Source organism: Periophthalmus magnuspinnatus, chromosome 15, assembly GCF_009829125.3.
Source record: "Periophthalmus magnuspinnatus isolate fPerMag1 chromosome 15, fPerMag1.2.pri, whole genome shotgun sequence".
Classification (NCBI taxonomy): domain Eukaryota; kingdom Metazoa; phylum Chordata; class Actinopteri; order Gobiiformes; family Gobiidae; genus Periophthalmus; species Periophthalmus magnuspinnatus.
The window spans coordinates 18072112-18100018 of NC_047140.1; the positions used below are offsets into that span (position 1 = coordinate 18072112).

The following is a 27907-nucleotide window of genomic DNA, read 5'->3' on the forward strand; positions in this document are numbered from 1 at the left end:
ACTAAGGATGCCTGTTTTTTTGTTTGTTTGTTTTTTACTCAAAATAGGCTATTATTTAGATTTTCTGTCATTTAAAAAAATATTATTATTATTATTTTTTTTTTTTTTTACAAGAACTACTCAAAATAGGCAGTTATTCAGATTTTCAGTCATGTTTAAACATTTTTATCATTATTATTTTTATTTAATTTTTTACCGTTCTATGCAAAAAGTTATACATGAGGTTATATCGGTTAAACTAGTGTATGCTATTGAGCCAGTGCCAGTGTATTATAGTGGAGTACAAAGCGCTGCAGTGGTGTAATCTCGCCTGTTGAAGTTTGTCACATTTACAGCCTGTTTACACTGACTCACAACCTCCGCTCCTCCGTCCCTCCACCCGCCTCCTGCTCGCACTTTACCCGCTCTCTCCTCTCTCTCAGTCCGCTGTCACTCCCATCGTGTCCGGGGACTACTCTCACCACCACGGGCTCCATCAGCGGGACAAACCGGCCATGGCAGTCCGAGTCTCGTTCACTCAGCTCCGCGTAGAGGCCGAGCTGGAGCGGTACCGGGCCGAGTGCCAGTGGGAGAGGATACCGGCGGCGGTGGAGCACATGCTGGCGGCGCGGATACACGAGGACGGTGAGGCAGTCTGGAGCATACCTTTACCTGGAGTTTGGAGAGTTTAGCCAAGTTTGTACTTCAGCTGCACGATTTGAGAAAATAAAAGATCTAATTTCGATTTTTCTGGCAACTATTTCGATTAGATTTGGGACATATGTTTAAAAAGTAGTATTATGCTAACACGCACGTTATAACTCCATGGAGACGTTAGGGAGACTGGAACATTAACTGAAGCTACTGATTTAGAGTTGTACAGCTAGCTACAACATAAAATAAATTAAAAAAGACATATTTATAGAGGATATCCAATTAGGCTAAATCAAAATTGTGTTTTTAATTTGATAGGTTAGATATTGTGTAGCTACAGCCCTAGTTTGTAGATCACTATTTTAGCTGTCAAATTTAGCTAACTTTGACATGGGCTATTCAGTTGATTCAAGAGTTTTGATTATTTTGTATTTTCATTTTTGTATTTTGTATTTTTGTATTTATAGAGGACATGCAATTAAGCTAAATCAAAATTGTGTAGCTACAGCCCTAGATTATAGATGACTATTTTAGCTGTCAGACTTAGCTAACTTTGACATCAGCTATTCAAACGATTCAACAGTTTAGATTATTTTGTAGTATGGATGGGACAATAAACAATAATATCCTTTATCGTGATAAAAAGTGTCAGCAATAATCATTCGTGTTCCCCCTTATCCAACGGGGGTGAGGGGGAGGACAAAGGGGTGTGTTGTCCCGGGTTTTAGGGGCCCAGAATTGGACTTTCTTCCTATTAATTTGTATTAAAGGGGGGCCCACGAGAGACGTCTTGCCTTAGGCCCCCAAATTTCAGTTGACGGCCCTGCTCATCCAGAATATTCAGTGATTCAACCATTTAGATTATTTTGTACTACGGATGGGACAATAAACATCAATATCGTTTATCGTGATAGAAAGGATCAACAATAATCATTTGTGGGACATTTTAATCTAATTGTGATAATCGCCAAGAAAGATTATATCACCAGAATTTGCAGAAAAAAGGGGGTCTGTTGTCCCGGGGTTTAGGGGCCCAGAATTGGACTGTCTTCCTATTAATTTGTATTAAAGGGGGGCCCATGTGAGACTTCTTGCCCTAGGCCCCCAAATGTCAGTTGATGGCCCTGCTCATCCAGAATATTCTCCACTAGGTCGTACACGTTATAACTCCATGGGCACATTGGGGAGACCCGAATATTAACTGAAGCTACTAATTTAGAGTTGTACAGCTAGCTACAACAAAAAATAAATAAAAAAAGACGCATTTATAGAGGACATCCAATTAGGCTAAGTCAAAATTGTGTTTTGCTACAGCCCTAGTTTGTAGATCACTATTTTAGCTGTCAAACTTTGCTAACTTTGCTAACTTTGACATCGGCTATTTAAACGATTCAACAGTTTAGATTATTTTGTCGTATTGATGGGACAATCAACAATAACATTGTTTATCGTGATAAAAAGGGTCAACAATAATTGTTTGTGGGACTTTTTATATAATTGTGATAATCGCCAACAAAGAGGGGGGCCCATGTGAGACTTCTTGCCCCAGGCCCCCAAATTTCAGCTGATGGCCCTGCTCATCCAGAATATTCTCCGCTAGATTGTAGTTGTTTTCACTGATGACAAAGTACAATACTATAATAGTTCTTTAAACATGGAACTTATTCATAAGATTAAATATATGTGTTTAATTATTCAAATAAAAAACATCTTAAACTGTCAGCAACTTTAATAATTAGCATGATGTAATTGTTAATCGCAATTATTTTGGCCATGACAATCGTGACACTAAATTTCAGCATCCTTCCATGCCTATTTTGTAGAATATTAAATGTTGATGTATTGTACAGTAAAAAGTAGCCTATTCCAGCCTATAGTATCTCTGCTAATATGTGCAAGAACTCAAACTTTACACACAAAGTAGTCATTACCTGAAGGTTATTGTGGGTGTCATTTTACATTTTTTTGTTCAGGCACTAGGCAGGTAGCTTATACTGTTGTAATAGCTTAGGTGTTACTCTTATTACACTGCTACTGGCTGTAGTCTATTTACATACTGTGACATAAGTGAACCGAGCCAAAATATGATCTTGTCTTACCCACTATTGATGCCTTTCATCTTGCAATAATAAAAATACCAATCAGACAGACAACCCAGTGAAGTGAGTGACAGGTATGCATCAGTTAGGGCATCTGGTGTAAAACATACAAATAGGCTACTATTGGATAGCTTCTGTGTGCGACAACTACACAGCAAAAATAACAACTGGCATAGGTTATATTTATATGAATTCAAAACTTAAATCCTGATTTGAGTTGAAGGTGCACTATGTAACTTATCGGTGCAGGGTTCGCTCATAGTAAGAAAGCATATTTACTAGTAAAGATGTAATAAATGCAAGATAGATCAGTTTAATGCCATACTTTGCAACATTATGGGCAAAGAAATAACATCTCTATTGAGACAACTAGGTAGCTCCTTGTTTCTCCTGCATAAAGTGATCCATACCACTCCCTTTTAGGAGTCTAAAGAGAACCGCTGGAGGGGCTACCTTCCAAAGGGGTCTGGAACGCTTGGGACCTGGGACCGGCTCGTGGGTGGTGGTGCAAATCACTCCCCCGCGCAGTCATTGGACGACCAGCAGCATCTCCAGCCAAGTTGCATTTTCATGCTCCAGGTCCAGGAACAGGGCTCTGCTCTGTGAACAACTGCTGTGACCCCAGCATAACTAATATTAACTTAATAAATGAAATCTAAATCATACTTGAATTATTATACTCCCATAAGGCTTATCTAAGCAAATCACAAAAAGACATTTAGTATTTCAAGTTTTTAGTGCTGTGAGACGAAGCATATCGGCTGAACAAGTGAAGCATATCTGCTCAACAAGTTGCCATCACTGGAAATCTGGAGGTATATCAGAAGATCAAGTCAGTGTCTGGGGAGAAACTATTATTTTATGTTTATATATGTTTTTGGCATCTTAATCGTGTGTCTAAGAAATGTCACGAGCACCACTACTGGTGTACTGCTGGTTTTTCATGGACTGCGTGGATGCGTATCCAGTACAAACCCCCGTGAGCTCAGTGTTGTGCCACTGTGTTGATGCTCCTGTAGCACCGGCGTTTTATATCTGTCCTGTGCCTCGTGGCGGTGCAGACCTACATTTGGGTGTGTCTTGCTAGACCTGTGCCACGCGCAGAAGCGTCCTGGCCTGTTTGTAATGGAAACTCTTCCTGGCTGGAGGTGACGCCCACCCAACTGTTGCACGCCAAGGCAGAGCCAAGGAAACCATGCCTGTGGAAATGAGGCTATAGACGATGAAATAGCATAATATGCTCCATTTAAAAATTTTAAATAAATTGCCCAATAGTGTAAACTTTTTACTACATTGGTTAGCTGATATATCGGGCCAATATTTGGACTTGTTTGTGTATTGGCTAGCTGGCTTAAATTTCCAGCATAGGGCGATTTGTTTTGGTTGATCTGCTGTCCAAAACATACACACAAAGCTTTATTTTAACACTTAGTACAAAGAGATAGCTGCACAAAACGTGACAACACAGCTCTTATATGTTTGTGGTAAAAAAAAATGACTTGGATGGAAATTGTAGTAAATTTAAATTACATAATTTGGGGAAAATAATCAAACATATCAGCCCAAAAATATCAGCAGAGCTTATTGGCCATAAACATCTCGTAGTCAAGTAACTAAATCTAAGATAGGGAGATTCAGAGGAACATTCTGGGTTTCAGAATGATGAAAATTGACTGTTATGAACTGTTGCCATAGGAATTAACAAAATATTACTTTTAAATGGGGAAATGTCCCCAACATATTGCATATAACAGGAAACTGAAACTTATGATATTTTCTTTTTTGCAGTGCAAACGTTTTTAGCCACAGCGTTCTACAAGCTAGTATAGTCACTATCTCTCTCACTATTCGGAAACCACTGATCTATTACTTCCTTCCTTCCTTTTATTATATTGTAGGTTTACATGTGGAATTCACATTTCCATGTGTTAATTAATTTATAACTCTATTCTTCTAGATTACTGATTGAAATGAAATACAAATAGAGCTGTTCAAAGCCATAGTAACCTTGAATAAACTCATAAGTGGATCCTAAAAGTGAAAGGTTTTAACATTTCTTGCGTGATTGAAATCCACTTGCTAATGGAGTTATCATGGAGTTTACTTAAACTGCTATTTAAACACCATTGAGTGCAGAGTGTTGCAGAGGTGTTCACAGTTACATTCACCTTGACCTGGACTTCGGACTTTCTTTGAGATAAAGACCAGCTGAAATGAAAGCCTCCAGTAACTCATTTCACCAAGAAAAACACGCACAAGTTTTTGTTGTTTCACGGTCCAAGCCAGGATTTAGGAAAGGCACGGCATCCAAAATGTCTTACTCTCAAACTTTGACAAACTCCTGCCAGTGCTGTTATTGCGTCCTTAGGCAAGACACTTAAATCAGTAGAGCTGTGCACGTAATCAAATTTGAGTAAAACTGAGATCCAGTTGTGTCAAACTGACAATGTTCTACTTGAGTCTTTTTAATGGAGAGGTCCAAAGTTCTGTCAGTAAAAGCATTTGGTTTGGAGCAGAGTTCAGACTTTGGAGGAAAAAAATGGCAAAATGGCACAGTGGCTGTCTTGTTTTTGGCCATGAAAACCAAAATTAAGAAAATCTAAAATTGAATCAAAAATTGTTCTTTATCAATATGAGGGAAAAATGTGTGATTTTTTTTGCCATCATGAACAGCTGTAGTTACAGTTGTTGCTTACAAGCAGTGAATGAGTAACACTTGATAGAGTAAAGCAACTGTTATGCAGTTTAAATATAAACAGATCGAAACCAGGTTCAGGTTAAACTAAACTGAAGTATTTCATTTGATATTGTTAAAGTATGAAGTACATTTCCTGCATTTTTTCTAAAGAATGTCGTCTGTCTGCAGATGCTTGTAAGTGAAAGAAAAGTGAATTTAATACACTCCTGTTACTTGGCTTTTTGGTGTCAACTTAAATGTGGTTAAGTTCCGCTTTTTACGATGGCAGGGACCTAATAAAACATCCGTCCATTTTCTTCCATTTATCCGGGGCCGGGTCGCGGGGGCAACAGTTTAAGTAGGGGCTCCCACACTTCCTTAATAAAACAAATTAAGCAAAAACTTGACATATTCGTGCATGCTTGTCTCTATACTTTGTCAAATTGTCAGTACCAAAATGGAAAATGGATGGAACTGGATTTGTTAAGTGTTTTCGGCTGGAAAGGTCTGTTTTTCCACATTTATTTGAATATTTATTTTAAAAACAAAAAAGTAGTATCAATGTATTTGCTGTAGATATACAGTAACTATAATGGTAATAGTTTTGATAGTAGAAACCTTAAAGGACCCCGTGTCCTTCTACAGGCATAGACATGTTTAGGTGTGGTTTATAGGGTTATGAGTGAAGGCCAAATTTTTTATAGTATAAATAGTATAAAATATCAAATTGTACTTAAACTTTGATGTAATCCTGCATTGATTAATTGGCTAATCGGGGCCTGTCATGATAACAAATTTTCATCCGATATATTGCGGAAGTAAATATAGACTAGTAGTTTGTATCTATAATGAGTCATAGAAGTTATTTATTCCACCGTCTACAATTAAAATCTTATCAAAACATAACCAAAGATATAACTATAACTACATAACTATAACTGTACAGGCTATAAAACACAAATATACAAAATACAATGGCGATATTAAATCATTTGGTTGATAATGCATTTGAAAAGTCTCATTGTATTAGTAATAATTCACCAGTCAACTATTCGAAAAATGAATCAGTGACTGGCCGAATGTTAATAATATTTACATAGTTGCAGCCCTACTTTGATGGTTGCTACGTATATATTGCAATGTAAAATAAATAGACCTTATCATAAATCATACTATTATCTCTTCTGTACACCTTGACGCCCCCCTTATACATCGCTTGTCTTGTTCTAGTCGCAAAAACACTGTTATATTGAGTGTTTATAGCACATATGTCCCTGTGCCTGCTGTTACAGTGGACACAACCTCTGTTTTTACTGCCTCTGCTGTTCTTAAGTTCCTATATCTCTATAATCTGCAGTACAGTCTTAGATACATGGTCCAGTGCAGACTCATCCTCAGATCTGCTCATGTAAGCTTGCTGATTGATTTTACAGTTTGTTAGCTGTTCATCGAGGGAGAAACGCAGAGTCACCTGTATTTAGTCCGCAGAGGTGATAGGTGTAACAGCCACTTCACATTGAGTCGATATTGCGGGGATGATAAAAGAAAAAAGAGATTGTGTGGATATTAAGGGTGCATTCAAACTTGTTTAGCCCTGATGTAGACTTGGTTTTGTCTTTTTTAGTCACGTTGTGTAGTCTAGGTTTAGTTCCAATTTTCATGTAGTATGTTTATGGCTGAATCCACGCAAAATTAATAGTTTCTTTTGTTGTAAATGATCATTGTTCCCCACCATACACAATGCACATTCTAAATATAGCTTTGCACTCAAGGACATTGTATTGAAATCCATAATATCCATGATGTTGTTATGAAAATATGCAAAGATACGAAAAAGTATTTTTAAAAGCTCTGTAACAAATGGATAAAAGCTAAGTTTTTAGTACAAAAATGCATTCTTACATAGAACTGGGTTTCCTCTACACTGAACTGGCTGTAAGTTGGCCCTGTGACATCACCTGCTTGTCTCCATGGAAATGACTAAGTTAAGTTTATTACCACACTGTGGAATATTCCAAGAAAAGTAATAATAACAGCTCCATGGAAACAAGCAGCTGGTGGACCCAATCCCTGAAAAAGGTACATAGTGCACCACCTACTAAAGTAAACTCCTACAACTAAATAAAACAGAGATACATGAATTATAAGTGTGTCCCTTCCCAATTTTCTGGTTGTGGCCCTTATGATGAAAGTGAAGTGAAAAATGTGAATTGATTCTGGATATAAACATAAGCTTCAGTCTTGGCCAAAGAACAGAAACAAACCAAATCTGAATCTAAACAGGAAGTCTTTAACCAACAGGGCGTGTACATAGAGGAGAGGTCTGCAGATGGACAGAAGTAAAGAGACTGATATTACCAAGAAATACTGTATCAGATGAAGTTAAGTCAAGTTAAAGTAAATACACAGAAACACACAGACAAATGTGTGTTCCTGTGGCATTTTTTTTCTTCCTATCAGCTTAGGTTCAATTTTGAAAAATCTAACCAGTTTAGGGCTGCAACTAACAATTAATTAGCTTATCAACTGATATAGTGATTATTTCCTCGCTTAATCGGTTAGTTATTTGGATCACAAAAGGCCCCTGAATGAGGTTGTTACAAAATGTTCCCCAGATGAAGCTGAAGTAAAGCTGTTTGCAGACATCCTGATGGAGTGTTTACAGACACACTGAAAATGACTCTGAATGGCAGTCTTGATTTCATAAATATTGTCCAGATGATTGCATACCTTATTCCAGGACATATCAAGGATTTCACCAATGTATAGAGGATTTAATCAAAAACACAACCTATGCCCATTTCTTATGTAACTACTGCTGAGTCATAAAAACTGTTCTCTCAGCTCACGACATGTTATGGAGTCTTCTTAATTACAGTTTCTTAATTACTAAATTAGTTAACGATTATTTCAGTAATTGATTAGTTGCGATTAATTGATTAACTTGTTGCATCCCTAAACTGGTTGGTTTAGTCTCCTCATTTCAGTTTATGTTACTGGCATGTGTTTATGTTTGAAGACTTTTACAACTCAAAAGATAAGATATATAGAATTGAAATTATTAAACTATATTACCACAAAAAGGACTTATGTTAAATAAATTGAATTGAACAGAAACATTTAGTGTTGTCTTCCAAACAAGCTATTCAGTTTGTCAGTATCCCAGCTCTACTTAAACCCTTATTTGTAGTTTTGCTGGGTTTTGTCTGTAATCTCTCTGATTCGCTGTAGGTGTATTTGAGGAGGGCCAGTCAGGGCTATTTAAGGAAACCTCCTCAGCTCTCTGGATCTCACATTGCTGGGAAATGTTGTGATGAGTTTGTATTGGCTTCAAACACAAATGACCTATGACCCCTAACCCTGTGTCTAGGCTTTTTTTGGCTTACTACAGGAAAAACAGATTTGAAAATTTACAAATATAAAAGTTCAGAGAAAAAATAATATTTGGAGAAAAAGATTAAATGCTTGGCAGCGTTAGACTGATACAAGCCTCTATGAAGGTCTTGATAGTGATTACAACAGCAATGGTAATTTGTGTTTATTGGACAAAGGCTAGTATGTCTGCTTTCTTGCAAATGTTTGTGCAGCAGTACAGATACACACATAGGACTTACACAAACTTGGCATTCTATCTTCATGATAACACATTTTAAAACTTGATATACTTCTACAGAGAAATATTGCGATAAACATCAGGATAATGTTGAAACTTTTTTATTCCACTGACAATAATAAACCATTTTTAAATATACAGTATGGTTAAAACACATGAGCTGCAACAAATAAATAGCTGAATGAACCAATAATTAAGAATAGAAAGTTACGTATTCAACCCTCTACAGCTTGAATAATATCACATTACACAAAAAATAGAAAAATTCTCCCTACTATTGCAAAGAAAATGTACACACGAGCTATCATATATTGAACGAAGTTGATATATAATACCGGTAATTGTCGTGACAGGCCTAGAGGGTGCTGAAACTTGTATTTGCCTTGATTCAATTTTGTGCATTACAGACAAACATTTTACATGAAGAAGAAATATGAATAGGTCTGGCCCTCGCTCCTCTGGATTAAGGAGACACTGTTTCCCTGTGTTTCAGATGACTATGGGACTCTTCTGTTGGCCGAGGCTCTGCTGGAGGAGTGTCTGCAAGACAACATGGAGCAGCTCAGACGGTGTAAACCTCTGGAGGACAAGACTCTGCCCAAACTGAGCCGCTCCAAAGCTCTGCTCAACACTATACTGAGCCGAGGACGCCTCACGGTGGGTACGCTCATCACATGTCATGGCTAATGGGCTTGATACATAGGAGTGATCTCTTTTCTTTCTTCTTTACCTTTATTTATACAGGGGAACCCAATGAGAGCACTTGGACTTTCTTTTTCATGGGTGCCCTGTTCAAAATACAATACAAACAAAACAAATAAGTATTTAAATCCACATAAAGCATTAAAATCATCTACAGGTGTGTGTATAAAAAATTGTTACCAGATTATTAAATTGCAACTGTGGCACCAAAGTATCCAATTTTGCTTTTCCTTGAAGTTTGTTCCATTTTTGTGAAGCAATACAGCTAAAAGCCCTCTTTCCTGTCTCATTTTTGGTGGGGCTAGTCCTTAGTCTTAAACAGTCATATGACTGGTATTAAATGTTCCAGTATCAATGATTAACAAGCAGGTGAGATATTCTGGCAGGCTATGAAGTAGTCCCTTATAAATACATTTCATACAGTGCTGTTCTCTTCTAACAGGCCAACCCACTTTTTCGTAGAGAACACAGTGATGGGTTTCAAATCCATCACCTGTAATGAAACAAAGTGCTGAGTGAAAGAGTGGATCCAAAGGTTTCAAAGCACAGGCTGAATATCTGGAGATAGTAAAAGACCCCATATGTAATGTGGGCTGTAATGGGTAAACTGAATAATCAACACACGCCAAAAGACTACAAAACAAAACAGTGGCATTATTAATGAATTGCATTCTCAAATGTCAAAATAAGCAAACTGATTTTCATTCATGCACATTATATTTGTAAATATCTAGAAGCCTTCAGTCACCTTATTTTATGTATTTAAAAAAATCTGAGTGTACAATAAAAATAATCATTGCAATAAGGATAGGACCATGGGCTGGGACAAATGGTAGATGGAAATGGAATGAGTCATTCAAAATACAACTATTTACTATTTAGAAAAGCCATTAAAAATGTGAACAAGCTCTTAATGGTTTGCATCTTACATTTCTTTTATTTCAAAAATCTTATCTGACCCTCCTGTGTCCTCAGCCCAGATACCTGAATGAGGCTCTGCTCCTGATGGCAAAGGTACATTATGTCCAGGGCAGGTACAGAGACGCTCAGGGAATGTGTGCCAGAGTGGGACTGGAGGAGCTCACCCAGGACGACCAGCCTGTGTACCACCTCAGACTGCTCGCCGAGGCTTTTGTTATTAAAGGTACAAAGAAGACACATTTCCCCACTAGGACCTGCTTTAAAGCCAAAGTATGTAACTTTTTGCCAAAAATCGTCTAAAATAAATCCATGATTTTCTCATTTTGGCTGCTTTTATTGCGCTGAAAAACTTAAACAAAAAATAAAACTTACTGTGAGTGGGCTTGCATCTCCACAAGCTGTACTCTTATTCCTGCTTATCTGTCCTCATGGAGAATGTTCCAAATTATGGCTTTAACTTTCTATTTTTATGGAATTATGCACATGCCACCTCCAGAAACCTTTAACTTAATTCGCTATATGCTAATTCCTCTCGTGAAGCTATGTAGCAGTAGATTTTAGTGGTCTTTTCTGTTGAAATTGTATTGAAATTAGGGGTAGGTAAAATTGGAAAAAAATAAATATCTATCTATTTTTTAAGTATCCCAAAAAACAATAATCAGAAGATATTTTGACAATTATTGGAGGTTTAATTTATTTTATTTTATTTATTTATTTAGAAAAGGGACAGTGCATATTAATGAACATAAGATACATATGTAAATATGCCAGATTTTAGCCACAGGCTAGTTTCCATCTGTTGTCCCTGGACAGGTTGATAGTCACATTTAACATAAAATACCACATACACAAAATACAGTCAAATACACACAGGGCAGGACAGAAGCCAAGTCAAAAACATAAACTCAGGAGGGTTACTACAACTTTTAAAGTGCTGTGTGTATTGCACAAGTCCTAAAGTGCTGTGTGTATTGCATAAGTTCTAAAGTGCTAAGTGTATTGCACGAGTTCTAAAGTGCTAAGTGTATTGCACAAGTTCTAAAGTGCAAAGTGTATTGCACATAACCTAAAGTGCAAGGTGTATTGTACAAGTCCTATAGGTCGAGTATTTTATGTAAAGCTAAAACTGAGTAACTATGAATTGTGTTCACATGTTTGTGTTGATCTAAGCCACTCCTTTAATTACCTTTTAAATGTAGTAAAAGTGGGTGCCTCCCTTACACAAGTGGGAAGACTGTTCTACTGCACACAACCTTTAAATGACAGAACATTTTGACCAAAAGTAGTTTAAGTATCAAACAAATGTGAAAGGACTGTAAAATTACTCACAAAAGTGCAGAAGTTTGCTCCATCAGCTCTTTTAGCTATATTGGCATATATTCAAAACAATGTTCATATGATTGATATTATCTATAATTCAATATATTGACCACCTCTACGTGAAATTTTAACATTTGTACACATTTATAAGCTGGTATACTAAAACATTATAATGTATACTGTGTTTCCTGTGGGATTGTTTGCTAAACCTTTGCAAATGCATTATTATACACTGTCAAATGCACCACTGACTGTCACACATTTGTGGATCAACGATGTAAACATTTTAAATTTACATATATATGTTTCTCACACTGATTCACATTAACATGTAACCAAGAAACTGTTATATCAGACATCAGACTGGCCAGTAGAACATAATTTAGATGCCCTTATTTAGAAATTGGTTCACTCTTGGAACCTCTGATGTAGACAATATTAAACATAAACATAATTTAACATGAAATACTCTAAACTAAACAGTTTAAAACTCAAAATGTGTACATATGAGAAATTATTTTATCTTGCACACTGTAAGTAGAGACCTAAAGATTTGTTTTAAAGGCATACTATGTAACTTTCTGAGGCTTTTGGAAAGGCTGTCACCATCTTGACTCCAGGAAGATGTTTTAGCTTATCTACATTGTTCCAAGTATGTAATTGATTTATTTCAATGAACACAAGCCAGCGGTGGTAGATAGATATGTTTAAAGCAATATGGTGGAACAAAGCAAAGCAATAACATCTCTATGGAGACAAACACACGGCGCACTGTATATTTCAGTAGACTTACACTGCATTTGAGAATCTCCCCTAAAACTTTCAGTTAGTCAAAAGTATGTCTATGAACAGATATAATTTACTGTTTCAACTCCCCTCATCTGAGATTACAGCCGAGGCAGTGCTGACTTCATCAAACCAACCCAAGCTTTTTCTTTCCAAATGATCAGTTTCCCCTCGTCTGGTTGGAGTTATTACAGACCTGTATTCTTGCTGACCTTGTAAGGCGCTTGGACTGGACACAGAGGGTGAAATAGAGACATCCTAAATGAATGTACTGCAGCTGGGGAGGATCAGGCTGAGTGGACAGTAGCCTCAGTACAGGGAGAACCCAGACCAAAAGGAATGAGCTTGGACGCCATTTTGAAGGGTTAGGTGTAATGAGATATTATAATTTTGGATAGAACTAAATGGTATTTCCCTCTTAGTTAAAGCAGGTCTATGAGCTTTTAACCATGTTATAGTTGTCTTCCCTTCTCATTTACCCCCTCGAAGTTGTTTTTGGAGTGATTCATGCATGTTTGAGCGATCTTTAGTCACTTCATCGCCACCAGCATACACCCACTGCTCTGTACTTACTTCTTTCTTCAATTGTATTTTCTTAATCGATGATATGCGTAGGATTCGGAAGCGTCGCATAGTCATTTTAGTACAAATGAAAAAAAAATCTGCTACTTGCTGGTGTGATTTGCAGCCATCCATAGAAAGGGCTGATGGCTGCATGCCTCTTTGTTGTGATGATGTTTATGCCGATGTAAGCTCCCATTGCGCACCACAGTTTTCTAATGTGGAAGTCAGTGGACTTGTTACTTTTTTAGAGTTTTAGATAAATATTGGGATTTAAAATGGTGCAAATTATAACATAATGATCCACAGGTGCCATAGATTATAGCTATGTAGCAGATACAAGAACAATAAGTCTTCTTTAATGCTTTTCCTTCTTGACTGCACATTAACCTTATTTTTGAGGTTTTCTAGTAAATTTAAGACACATCCAGAGATCTAGACTATTATTATTATTGTCTTAGATGAGTATTAGTCATTTTGGAGAAGTTAGTATTAATTTTGTTCATAAGTCATCCAATCAAATATTTCCAAATATTTATGTGCCATTTACTAGACTAATAAAATATATGCTGACTAACAAACAAACAGGTTTTGAATTCACAAAATATATGTTGAATCTGTGTATAGTATAGTATAATAATAAACAATTATCTGTTGATTAATTCAGTAATCACTTTGTCACAATTGCATTAGTGTGAACTGTACCGGCATGGCGTAAATTGCCAGTTGTGTCCTCGAGCAAAACACTTAATCTTCCTTCCTACATGTATTTATTTACTTATGGGTGTTTTTATTCCTCAAAAATATTGTGAGTGGTGTTGCCTCTCCACAAATATGACTTGTAACCTGATTGTCTTTATGGTGATTGAGATAGAAGTTTAATATCATAATGTGGAACATTCCAGGCAAAACAATAATATCTGCACGGGGGAAAGCCCAGGTGACAGGCCCCCCACCATAAAAGTTACACAGTGCACCTTTAACCAGAACTGCTAAAACATAATAAGAGGTTATTGATGTTAATTGTTACAGTAAACTAGTTTTCTTTGTAACTATGGTATGACATCATGAGCATTAGATTGGTAATAGTATTCAGGACATTACATAATCTGATTAAACTGTTCATTATCAAGTCATTACGCTCCTCTATTTCCTGATGGTCGGACATGAACACAGCCACAGCCTTCATAAAACCCCAATTATTTTACAATATTTAATTGTTTTGAAAGTGACAGCATTTTCCAAACAATGATTTCTTCAGGCTTGTTTTATGGTCAGCTCAAACCATATTGTTATTTTAAGTGTGAATCAGATGGTAATGTTTGGACCATAGTATCTTGTCTTTGGGCGGGGGTTTATTTGATTAGGCTGGCGTCTGGCTCAGGGCTCCTGTCCAATAAAAATTGAAAAAACATTGGATGAACTTGGCTATGAGAATTTGCTGGAGACCTATTTGAGAACTATCATGAGTATTGTAGAACTGTAATAAGCAGAGTTTACTAATTTAATTTATTTGTTTGGTTTCAATTATTTACATTTTTTGGACAAAAATAATTCCTGGCTCTATGCAATAAGATGTCTATGTTGAATATGGATGTCAAATAGAGTTAGTATATCCACATACTTTTTAACTATCACCATTATTTGAACATTATTTTTAAATTATATGGACTGGAAAATCATAATGTGAGACTATCAGCAAATCAGACATTTTGAAACAAAAAAAATGTGAGTGAATGCTAATGTATATTTTGAGCTAATATAACCTTTCCAGGCTCACATTTAGTCCTCACCATCTCCATTTGCTGTTGTTTTATTTTGACTCCATGTTTTTATTTCTTCAGGTCTGTCTCTGGCACATCAGACGGTGTCTGGTGTGTCCCGCGTTCGTCTGTCTGAGCGAGAAGAGGAGAGTCTTTCCTGTTTCCTCAAAGCCTGCGATGCGGCCCTGTCTTTTCTCCAGGAGGTGGAGAAGGTAAGAGCAGAGACTGTATTTATTCTGTTTATGGGTAAAGGGAATATTAATCTCAAAGTAACCTAAACTCTATAGATATTCAAATGTACATTCCATAAATTATAGCAAAAGAAAATGAAAATTCAGGAGCAAATACATTTGCCACTCATCCAAGAAGCTTCTTCGGTTTTGTCAGAACTTTTTTTTTTTTTTGTCAGAACTGACTGATCATGCAAAAATATGACTCAGGGACAGTTCACACCTTAGGGTTGCTCAATGAACTAATAGCAAATACTCCTTACAGCAAACAAGTATTGTTGTTTTAGTGTAGTAAGCTCCATTCTTCAGAAAGATATAAGGCAGTGACTTGTCGGTAACCTGTCAGAACTTAAGTGACGAAACATATTCACTCTTAAAACTTTTGTCTAGTTGAGAGAATAACATTTTCCTTTGCAATGGAACCTACCTGGATGACTGAGGAATTACACAGACATTAGATAAACCAGTTTATTATTATTTGTAACAAGTAGGATGTGTTTTGTTGTTGTTATTTGACCAGCATAAACTCATACAGTTTTATTTACACCACTCCTGTATTTGCAGAATGTTACCACACCCCACTCAAAAACACCCAAGTCCCACAGCCCTCTGCCCCCTCCAGCTGATATCGAACTGGGGTACTTCCTCCAGGCTGCACTGCAGAGTGCCTACCTCTGTCTCTTGCATAGGGGGTAAGTCCAGCACATGCTCCTCTTCTACATAAACTGTTACATTATTTATTACTTTTTAGTCTTTCTGGTTGACATTAAAGGTATGTGGAACTTACCTTTGGTTCGATCCCCGGGTCACCAGGCCTTTCTGTGTGGAGTTTTTCATGTTTCTCCCCGTGTCTGGATGGGTTTCCTCCGGGTACTCCGGTTTCCCCCATCAACCAAAACATGAACGCCCTTCGAGACAACTGTTGTTGTGATTTTGGGCGTTACAAAAATAAATGAATTGAATTGAATTGAATTGAACTTATATAATGTAATGTAAGAGTTACAGAAGATTAAACTTGGACACTGCAAATGTGCATTCTGTTTGGGACCACTAGGTGTCAGTGTTGGTCTTTGAATTCAGTACAGAATAGTTCTCCAGTGAAGTGACGGTTTCAACCTACAGCACCAACAGTAAATATTTACGCACATAAAAACAGACCCATTTGGCCATATAGTAATGTATAAGTATAGTAAACTTAACTTAATTTACTTCTGTCTATCTGCATAATGTTGCATTAGTCAATTTTGTTTGTTGGTTAAGAAATGTACTTTATGTTTCAGTTAATTCTGTAAATGTTGTAAATTGTCTGTAAATGTCTGTAAATTTTGTTCATGTAAATTATGCATATGCTGTCATAAATCTGTCTGTGTCTCTCTCATACCTGTCTTCCACATCCTGTATTTAGTTAATATAGACATGTTTTAAACATATGTTGTATGTTGCTTATGTTATATATACTATTCATAGACCTTATATAGTGTATGTGTGTCTGCTGCAGGCATCTGGCTCAGGGGGCCCATCAGCTGAGGAGGGTGATGAGAGTGGTCGAGTCTCGCGGATCTCAAAACTTCAGGAAGGTCAGTTTATCAGATAGAGAACCATTTGAACTTGTAAATCTTCAAACAATGTAGTTAATTTAATTTAAAGGAGCACCATGTAATATTTCTGGTAGCGGGTCGGACACCTGCTTGTATCCATGTCTCATGTTACTGGGTTGCCTAAAATGTTCCAGAGTATGGCATTAAACTTTTCTATTTCGACAAGCAGGTGACATCAACAGACTGAATTACAGTTCAGATCTGTGGAAAGGTGGCCCCGCTCACATTAGAATACATGTTCTTTTCTTAGCATTTCTAAGCAATAAAAACATTTAAAAGAAATAAGTTTAATGTCATACTGTGGAAGATTCCAGGAGATGCAACAACATTGCCATAGAGACAAGTAGAATTAGAAGTAAATTTTTAGGTCCTTTGACTCCTTTGGTTTTATTAGATAGAACAGTGAATGGGTGTGCCAGAATGTTTACATAAATACTATTTTTCTTTGAGAATTAATTACACAATATTTTTTAAATGTAATGAACTATTCAGTATTCAACAACTTTGCCTTCTTGTGTTCCCAGTCTGCAGCGAGAAAGCTGGCGGAGGTTTTGCTGAGCTCTGTGGGTGAGGACAGTTACTGGCCTCCTCTGGGCCCCCCTCCAGCGTCCTGGCTCCACAGAGAGGGGGCAGCAGCCTCCAAAGATGCCATCTACCCCACAGTCAAGCCCCCACTGCGCTACAACACAGATGGGTACGGATGAAGTGTTAAGAATAACTTAATTTAATGTCTTTATTTTCATCTAACCATTTATTTTCATTTAACCATCTATTTATCCGTTACGTGAATATCGTAGCTGAATCAAAATCACTTTTAAATATATATTGAAAATTTAACTGTACCGATAACTGCATTACTTGTCAGAAAAATTGGAATAGGTGGTCACCTGCATAAAAAGTTAAAACCAAACTTGGAGATAGTTTTATGTCTTATTGTGGAAGATTATATCAAAAAGAACAACATCTCCATGGAGGTCGAGGCCCTCCTCCAGGCCTTGTAAGAGTCAGGTTTGTGAAGATGCAAGCCCGCTAGCAATGTCATTGTTACATGTCATTGCCTGCAACAATGACATGTGGGGAAAAAAAATGCAATTTCAAAAGATCCAAAATGAAAAAAACATGGTTGTATTTTAGTCTATTTTTTTGGCAAAAATGTTATGCAATGGAGCTTTGAATAACAGAAAATGAAAGGGGAGGTCATTTAAAGGTGTCTTTTCTTATCTGGACTACGGTTACATTGCATTACAGTAACACATATTTGCACAGTAAGTCATTCAAAGTCAAGAGAGTGTTAAACGTCTTTCCTTATCGCCTCTTTAGTACAAAATATCAGTTTAAATTTGTATCTTGACAAGCCTAAATGAAAGCGAAAGGAAGAGGAGACCTAGAGGAGAGTGCTGTGTGATACCTGAGACTGAACAGGATCCACTGCAGGAGACAGTCTTCAGTTACCGAAACTCGAGACCCTGATCTGACCCTGGATCTGACTGAGACCCAAGCTACTTCCTGTTTCTTAAATTTACTTCCTGTTTCCTGTGCGCAGGTGCTTTTGTCCCCAAGACGTGGTAGAGGAGGCTGTGCTACTTCTGCTGATCACAGAATCAATGGTGAGACCCACACACTGCATCACACATTATAATCTGCTTATACATTAGATATCACTTTATGTTTTTCATTTTAAAGCTGCACTATGCAACTTAGGTGGAAGGTATCCATGGTATCTACAGTACAAACTTGGTGACTCCACTAGGCCAATTTACAGGTCAGATCTGTGGAGAGGCAAGCCTGCACACAATAATGGATGTTTTTCAAGGCAATAAAAACACATCTAATTGGATGAAAACAAGATAGATAAGCTAAAAAGAAAAGTTATAAAGATAATTCCCTGTGCCCTTGTAGACGTCCGCTGAGGCAGTGCTCAGCCGAATGCCTGATCAGGCTGAGGCTCGACAGGCCAGTCTGCAGGACGCCTCCTCTGTGTATGACCTGCTCACTATCGGCATGGCCAGGAGGGGGCAGTACGCCATGCTGTCTGAGGTAAGGATATAATGGATGATGGACTATGCTAGACTAGACCTCGGTGCCTTTTATTTTTTTCCTGAGCAATACCTGTTTTTTGGTACCTTAATAGTCTAGAAAGATAATGAAAGTGGTTGGAACCAGTAATTGGAACCAATGATTTTAAACAAATACACACTGATTGATCAAAGCATCAACGTAGCAAACTGAAAAATCAAACTTTTATGAAATCCATTTGAGAGAAAAGCACAAGCGTCTTACCCATGTACAAATGCACAAGGCACTTCCCTCTGCACATTTGTCAAAAACAAAATAGACTGTATTTCCACTAGCCCTAGATACAGTTTTACTTATCACCCTGGGATAACTCTCGTTGAAAGTGGTCGGCACCAGTGATTGGAGCATTTAAACAAATACTTCCCGTTGATTGGTCAAAGCGTTACAACAGCAGAACAAGCCTAAAAAATCTAACTTTTGATTATATCCAGTTGAGGGAAAAGCGCATGCTGTTGAAGACGGATTCTTAAGAGTTTTCGAACTCACAAAAAACACCTAAACCACTGTGCTGCCCTGGGATTGGTCAGTCTCAGACCTATCACAAGCGAATGTTTCAATTGGAGCCTGATGGATCGTTAAGAGTTTGTGAAATCACGAGAATTCATTTTGCTGGCAAGGTTACCAGCAACAACCAGTCAATGTATTAAATTTGTCAAAACAAAAATATTTTTTTGGTGCCAGTTTTCAAAATTGTACCTGATACACGAGCAGTTCATTGCAATATCAAAACTGAAGTTGATGTCAATTTGATTCATTCATAATCCTCACTCTACACGTGTGTGCGTGCGTGTGTGTGTGTAGACTAGAAATATTGGAGATATTGACATAATGCATTCTTAAGCTGATTTTAGCCTGACACGTCACCTTAGCCTGGTCCTTAACCTCCACCTTGACCTAACAGTGAAGGAAACTCAATCTCAGTCTCTGAACCATAAAACAACCAGCTCCACGGTACCATCTGTCTACATGCAAAGATGTCCTACTGCTCTTGTTTCCAATGTGCACAGTGCAGTAATTACTGAAATAATCTGTGTACATGGTTTAGAATGTGATGTCATTATTTCATATGATAGGCAGTGGTCTATGTAACTCTATGGGAGATTCACTGGCTAAGCTTATGTGCACACCAAAATCTGATTATTATCTGATTGGAGCCTTAAATTAATTAAAATACTTTCAAACTGCAAAATTTGATGTGATTAATCAGAGGGTCCATGATGAGAAAGAAATTTGCCAATTTTGCCGTTAACATGTCATTTTAATAATCATATAGCTCCAAAAATCTGATTTTGAGTGTGCATGTAACCGTAGCCAGTGTTTTTTCTCTCAGCACAAGGAGGCCTTGCAGACTCCATCAGTAATGTTAAAAACCTCAACATAAAGTGATATTGAGGTGAAGATGAAAGGAAGTGTGAGGACAAGATAAAAATAAGAAAAGACTGAACGATGTGAGACAAGACACTTAATCCCTGTGTCTCAAAGATAAGGGCATTCATTAAAAGGTTTGGCAGAGACAAATCTCTCTCCTTTTAGCCCCTTGACGTTTAGATCAATTCAGATGGAAATACTGTACCTTAAGAGACTAGAACAAAGACCAATACATTTGGTCTGAGTTGAAAGTATCTGATGTTTAGTTTTCTTAAAAATGAATGAATAATTGAACTAGTTAGTGTAGAGGCTAGTGTGGAGTTTTGCTATCACACTAAATCACTTATGCTAAGCACAGCTAGCATGAAAACAGCGCACCAGCATTGTTTCCTAGTTTGGTTTATAATTACTATAAATTACTATGTGTGTAGTTTGGAGCAGAGTTCAGACTTTGGGGGAAGAAATGTGACTATTTTATATGACATTTTTTTGTGAAAATAGCACAAAAGTGTATGGTCATGAAAGTGATTTAAAGTCGTTTTATGGATTTGTCTTGCCAGGGCTGCTCCTGACAGGTGCCCCGCCCTTAGCTTTGAAGGACAGGTTCAATTTCCCTACGGGGACAATAAAATGTGCCTTACCACACTTACCTTACTTACTTTAACCATTAGAATCTTAAACACATTACATGATTATTCTGTCTTGTTTCATTGGTCTCTGTACCTCATTAAGACATGAATTCAAACCTCCTGTTAATCAAATGAGTGTTCATAGACTGTGCCATTGGACATGTTTGTCTCTGTCCAGCAGCCTCTCTCTAAGTGCTCATTATCAAATCTCAGGCTCTGCTCTGGCTCTGGTTCATTGTGGCTGAGTCAGTGATTGAAAAACTCTCTGTGGTTTCCTCTGCTCCTCAAACGCATCAATCACCTCTTTATGTGGTGAATGAGGCGAGTGGGTGGTAAGTAGCGACTGACAGGCATTTAAACGCTTTTAAACCTCCCAAAATGTGCCTAATAGCAGTGGTATTCTGTTAAGTGCTAAATGTAATGTAGCCAGAAACTTTCAGATGTTCACCTTATGTCTTAATGGTGCATTTCTAGTGGATACCTACTTGTCTCCATGTGATGTTATTGCTTTTCTCAAAATGTTCCACTGTATAGCTTTGAATTATCTGGCAGTTACTCAATAACTGCTAGATAGATTTTTTTGGCAAAAATCTCTTGAAAATCACGCAGGCTTGCCTCTCTACAGATCTTACATGTGACTTGACATGGAGGTGTCACCTGCTTGTCTCCATGGTGAAAGATAAATGTAATGTCATATTGGGGAAAATCCCAGGCAAAGCGAAAACATCATAGAGACACAAGGAGATGGCGAGTACTCAACCAAAAAAGTTGCATAGTGCACCTTAAAAAAATAGTAGAAGAATAGTAGAATTATAAGCATATATTTATTAATTATATTTTTTTAAAGTAGAAGTAATGACATAATCAGTCACACGTTATGCTTCTATGTGACAGCCTGTAATAGCACAGTTACCGGTAGTTAGTGGCTAGAGAGGGCAGATCAAAAGTAACCAATTCATGAGATTTTACTTATAAAATGAATTAAATGTACTGCAAGTTTAAGTATTATTGTTTTGGACAGACATAAAATTGACATCTATGCGTCTTTCATGAACTTCCAAGTGTGTTACCATCTTATTGGGATATCATTATCTGTCTGTATTGTCTGTATGTATCCAACTTTTTTTCCAAATAAATTGGCACTACTTTATAACCTGAAAAAAGGAAATTATAATACATGTAGCATATTATTCCTCTAACACACATCCCTTCTTTGTTCCTCAGTGTCTGGAGCGAGCTATGAAATTCTCTTTCAACGAATTCCACCTTTGGCACCAGCTTGGCCTGTCCCTCATGGCCGCGGGGAAGGTGAGGTCATCTCCCCAAATACAGCCAGGAACCCCAAACCTCCACACCCCTCTCACCTCACCCCATGACTGCAGAGCCTTAATTGACACTTTGCAGTGACACCACACTGGGGGTGTTCCACATATAACATTTCCAGTTCAAGTGCTATTTCAATTCCACCTTTCTTTTAAATTTGAAATCATTGTGAGTAACATTGGTTGGGAAATGACTGGACTAAACGATCAAAGGCCAACAGCCCTTCTCACCCCTTTTGCCCCTCTCTCACCTCTCACAGCTGCGCACTCCAAACTATCCTGTGCCACACCCAGAGGAGACATGTGAGTTTGGGACGCGCCGCCGTCCTGTCCTCTTCTACATTCCTCTGTCTCCATTCACCCACTTCACACATGTCCACACACACTTTTGGGTTTCCATTCTCTGTGGGGACATTACATTGACTTCCATTCATTTCCTGAAGATTGATCCTAACCTTAACCATAATCACTACTTGCCTAACCTTAACCTAAACCCTAAACTTAACCTATTTTAACCCATATCTGAACTTTAAACCATGTTGTTGATTTAATAATAAAGAATTTAAATCATGGTTGCCTGATTGCTGTCACATAATGGAGGCAGGTACCCATGATGTGAGTCTGTGTGCAGATCTGGGTCCTCATACTGTAATACAAATCCGTCCACACACACACTCTCACACATGTCCGCTCTGTCTGATGAGCACATGGGCCGTGGGAGCAGGAAACAAGTCCTAAATATATCATCCACAAAATGTGTTCTGTAAGGGCTGAATGAGATTCAAATACCACAAGACGTTTGACACAATTCCTAATGAATACATATAAATACACTAAATACTCTCCTTTACTTTGATATTATTATGTTATAACAAATTGTTTATGAATGAATTTCATTTAAAGCTGCACACATTGGTTGCAGGCCAAATTACTATTTTGAATCCTTGTAGTGTAGGCTGTTGTAACATTGAGGAATATTACGTGTGATTCAAAAAGCTGAACTCTACAGTCTCAGATGCACAAAAGTTGGATGTTGTTTAAATAGTAATGCTCAGGTATAGTGTTTCTGTGTGTACGTGTTCATGTGTGAGGTAGAGACATCGATCCTGGCGCGGGATAGGGTGACACTGCAGATCAATGAAGCTCTCTGCAAATAGGCTGGTCCCTAGAAGGAGTAGGGCCCACCTCAGTGCCGTCAGACCCACGACTATTTCAGGACATAATGATTGACCCACTTGTATTAAATGACTGTGTGTCTAAATGGGTCTATTAGGAGGGCTGCGTCAGGACAGAACATGATACAGTTACTACCAGTGGAGTCTACAGGAACTAAGTCATGTTAGTGACAAGAGTGGGCTTAGATAAAAGCTGCACTTTGTAACTTTTCATATTGGGGGGTCTGTCATCTGTCGTCTCTATAGGTGTCATTGGTTTGCCTGAAACGTTCCACAATGTTCTTGCATTTATTCAGTTATTGCCAAAATGAAAAAGATGCGCAGTGCACAGATCTGACTTGTAACTATGGCCTGATAGTGTGACTAACTTGTCTCCATAGAGACATCTGCATAATGCCATCCTGTAGAAAATTCCAAGCTAAACAATATCCATGGAAACAAGCAGGTAGTGTGTCCTCCACCAGAAAAGTTAAAGATTGTACCTTTACAAGCATTTTACTATAGAACCTGTTTGACTTTTTAAACATCATCTTGAATTCACTGAGATGGTAATTATTCAATCAAAATTAGATATATAGCTGCATATTAAGATAAAATAACATGATATTGGATAGCCACGTTAACAATTATATTGTGACATTATATTTTGACAACTCAACAATTTACAGATTAAATAACTAGAATTGAGTTATTTTCTATAAGAGTACTATTACTCAACATAATTATAAGTACAAAGCAGTGATCCAAGAAATTGTTCAAGTAAAAGTTAAAAAAGTATCTGAAGAAACTACTACTCAAGTAAGACTAACTTTAAGTGTAACTATGTGACATCTGTTGTATTTGAAGCTTTTGTAATGGCAAACTGCTTTTCATGACCTTTGAAGAATGTCCCTTCCTAACATGTGTCTTTATGATTCAGGGGGCTGCAGCTGTGTCCGTTTTGAAGGAGTGTGCGCGGATGAGACCAGAGGACCCTTCATTGCCGCTGCTTGCTGCTAAAATCTGCATCGGACAACTGCACTGGGTAAAATCATGCACAAGCAACATTTGATTGAATGAAATTATCCAAAACTATTTAGTTTTTTTGGCCAAGTTTAACATTTGTAACTTTTCTCCAGCCACCTGGTTGTTTCTGTCTGCCTGGAATGTTCCACAGTATTCCATACATCTTATCAATCTTGCCTGTATTCAATTACATGTTTTTAATGTTTAAAACATACATTCTTATTGTAACCTGTAACTTGGGTCTAGTCGGGTCACCTCGTCTCCATGAAAATTCTTCCACAAAACAAGGGCATTTTTGGTTCATTCATGGTTTCTGGAATGGTTAGACCTCAACCAAGACCTTTGTAAGCATGTTTTAGCACATTTGTGGTTTGGTTTGCAACACTGCCAGCTGAACATCATCATGTATTATAAATCAACAACCCCTAATTAAGGGTTGTTTAACATATTAAGACCACAATAAGCTTCTTTGTATTATATAATAAAAATAACACCTTTTTATCATAGACTTGCAGTCTTTAGTAGCAAATTTGGCCTTGCATTGATGTCATGGTTGTTACTGGATAGAAACAGCTTCAGACTTCTATCTTTCTTTTTTACTCCAAGGACAAAACGTGGACTCGCTGTGTAATATTTCGCAACAGAAACAAGTGCTGCGGTAATCTGATAATCTCTTTGGTCCTTCCACATTTACCTGTCATAATCTATTGGTTCATGGCCCTACACCAGACATGGGCAAACTACGGCCCGTGGGCCACACACGGCTCTTTGGGCTTATTAATCCGGACAGTAAGTGTAGGGCAGGGGTGGGCAATACATACAAGATAACATAAATACTTTATATTGAATATTTTTAGAATAAGAAAACAAGCAAAAATTACCTCTAATAGTTACAGTGTGGAATTTAACAAGGGGGTATTTTACTAATGGAGTATTAACTGCTAACACATAACATATTTAGATCACAGTGTTACTTTTTATTGTTTTTAAAATGGTATATTCACTGAAAACAACGTACTAACATTTTTTTTAAGTTTAACTTTCATTTTTGATTTCAGGCTCCCCCTCCCTTTGCTCCCCATGTTAAGTCACTCCCCCTTCAGAGTGCTATCTCGACACAGTTAGCGTGCATAATGAAACTGTTGCACATTGCATCAGGTTTGTCAAGTTTTTTTTGTACAGTTTTGTATCATGCTTTTGTTTATTTATAGAGAACTGGCACGTGGGAGCATGGGTGATGTAGACTTGTAGGTTGAGCATTGCACAGGATCACAGCTAACCATAAGGACGATTCTAATAGGGCCCGGGTGAGATTGCTAAATTACTGAAACATGCATGGATGACATTTAAAACCTCTGCAGGCATGTGATTTTTGATGAGGGAATATGGTATAATATGGTAGAAAGCTAAAACAAATGAGTGTACATAAAGTTAAGTGATTTTTGAAACTCAACCAACACAACTGCAGGCACATTTTAAGGATTGCAAATGTCATCTGATCTGAATAAGTAAAAATATTGACACATTCATGTTTTATATATTGCCCCTCCCCAGGAACAAGGAATTATTGTTTCAGTGATTAACTGTAGGGGGCACTGTTCAGCTTCTATAGTAAAACTGCTGATTTGATCAGTGTGGAGTAGCAGATGTTGTCAATACAGTTGTTTTTGTAGAATCTATCACTGGCCATATATTTAGGAATTAAAATATTGGAAGCAAATAATACTGAAGTTTAAATATAAGTAGTCCTATTTTATAAGGGCAGTGCTTATTCATAAAAATATATATTTTGTTAAATTTGTATAAATAATTAACATTGTATAAAATCAAATGACATGTGATACTGCACAAGATGTTAAAACTAGTAAGTCTTATTAAACCCATTTGTTAATAAAATTTAAAAAAAGTAAAATATTTAAAGTTTTAGTTTTGAAATTAAATTGCATTAACACTCAGAGCTGTTCAAATTGACTGTAAGTGAAGCCAGACTGGTGTTGCATTGAAAAACCAGGATGTGGACTGGTAATGTAAAGCTCTATAATTCACAGATTAAAGATCAGGGCCCATTGTCCATCTGGAGCTAATGAGTCGTCACAAATCTGCATGCGACCTTCGCCTCACGCACACAGACTGATGTAATCCACACCAGTGCATTTAGTCCTCAATCGAAATAACTTATACAAAGAGCAGAGGTGGGTGATATTGATTTTTTTCCCAAGCGAAAATTCTGACATTCCATCTGAAATTTGCTAAAATGTGCCTTGTTGTCATTCAGATATCATACAAACCATGAATTTACTTTTAATGTCTTTATGTGGCATTTGCTTGATTACTTTTAATAGACAATGTACACAATAACCTACAATTGTTATATTGCTTTTATATCTCTTATATCTAGCAAACAGTGATTCTTTAGCACACTGAATTTCCTCTATGAATATGTTTTTAAAGGTGCATTATGTAACTTTTCTGGTCTAAGCTCCTGTCACCTGCATGAAATTGCCAACACTGCAATTATTTATAGTCAGAAATAATAAATATCCAATCTTCATAGTAAAGAATCTTCTTGTAGCTGTATTTTTAAACCTCTAAAAACATGTTCTGAAATATGTGGGTATATTAGGTCATCAATTCATATTTTAATCTTCTCTTAAAAATGTTGCTTACAATGTGCACTTTGAACCAAATCCTACTTCTTAAACACAAACTGCAAATCTAATCAGTTTTTTTCCCCCAAAACTGTGCAGCCCTATGCAAACCTCATATTTACATGTTGGGGGAGGGTAGGTCACATGAACAGTGTTTTGGGCAGTGATACAGGTCAGACAGAGGAAAAGAGAGAGAGAAGGGGTCAGGATTAGAATGGCTCGGAGCACATCTGTCCACAGCTGCAGTCTCTAAGGAGCTTAAGCCTTAATCACAATAGGACACTATGGGCATGGGCCAGTTACATCACAACCAACTAGGCCACTGTCATTCTCCATACAATTCATCTAAGTATATGCTATATTTTATGAATGCAATATATTGTGCCCTTATTTAACTTTGAGGTCCAGACCAGTGTTTCCCAAACTTTTTATAGTCATGACGTACTCCCTACACTGAGACATTGGAAGAAAATGTCTGTAAACAATGCACATATAATACGATCTCTAATAGTTAGTGAATTTTTTTTATTATATTGAGTCATGTGCATTACATTTAAATAATTTAGACTATTCTAGGCTATACAATAAAGTTCCCATCAAAAAGGAATTATAATACATAACAAAATAGCAACATGACATGTTTTTCTCCATAACTCTATTTGCAATCATCCTGGGTCATTCTGCATACCTCATGGGGTTTTCCAGTACCACAGTTTGGGAACCACTGGTCTAGGCAATTAGAAGCCTAAATATGGATACTATTTATTTAATTAGCTCTGTA

At 37.3% G+C, this 27907-nt stretch overlaps 1 protein-coding gene across 1 annotated transcript in view; it reads left to right on the forward strand.

Annotated features, from left to right (window-relative positions):
• The first annotated feature begins 378 nt into the window (after positions 1 to 378).
• ttc7a (tetratricopeptide repeat domain 7A) overlaps positions 379 to 27907 on the forward strand; it is a 69577-nt gene continuing 42048 nt past the window's right edge. The window contains exons 1-11 of the mRNA XM_033979763.2: positions 379 to 624; positions 9516 to 9679; positions 10700 to 10868; positions 15157 to 15287; positions 15870 to 15997; positions 16804 to 16882; positions 17428 to 17597; positions 18447 to 18510; positions 18803 to 18940; positions 22201 to 22284; positions 24393 to 24497. Of these exons, the coding sequence (XP_033835654.1) occupies positions 495 to 624; positions 9516 to 9679; positions 10700 to 10868; positions 15157 to 15287; positions 15870 to 15997; positions 16804 to 16882; positions 17428 to 17597; positions 18447 to 18510; positions 18803 to 18940; positions 22201 to 22284; positions 24393 to 24497 (1362 nt within the window). The 5' untranslated portion in view covers positions 379 to 494. The remainder of the gene's footprint in view (positions 625 to 9515; positions 9680 to 10699; positions 10869 to 15156; positions 15288 to 15869; positions 15998 to 16803; positions 16883 to 17427; positions 17598 to 18446; positions 18511 to 18802; positions 18941 to 22200; positions 22285 to 24392; positions 24498 to 27907) is intronic.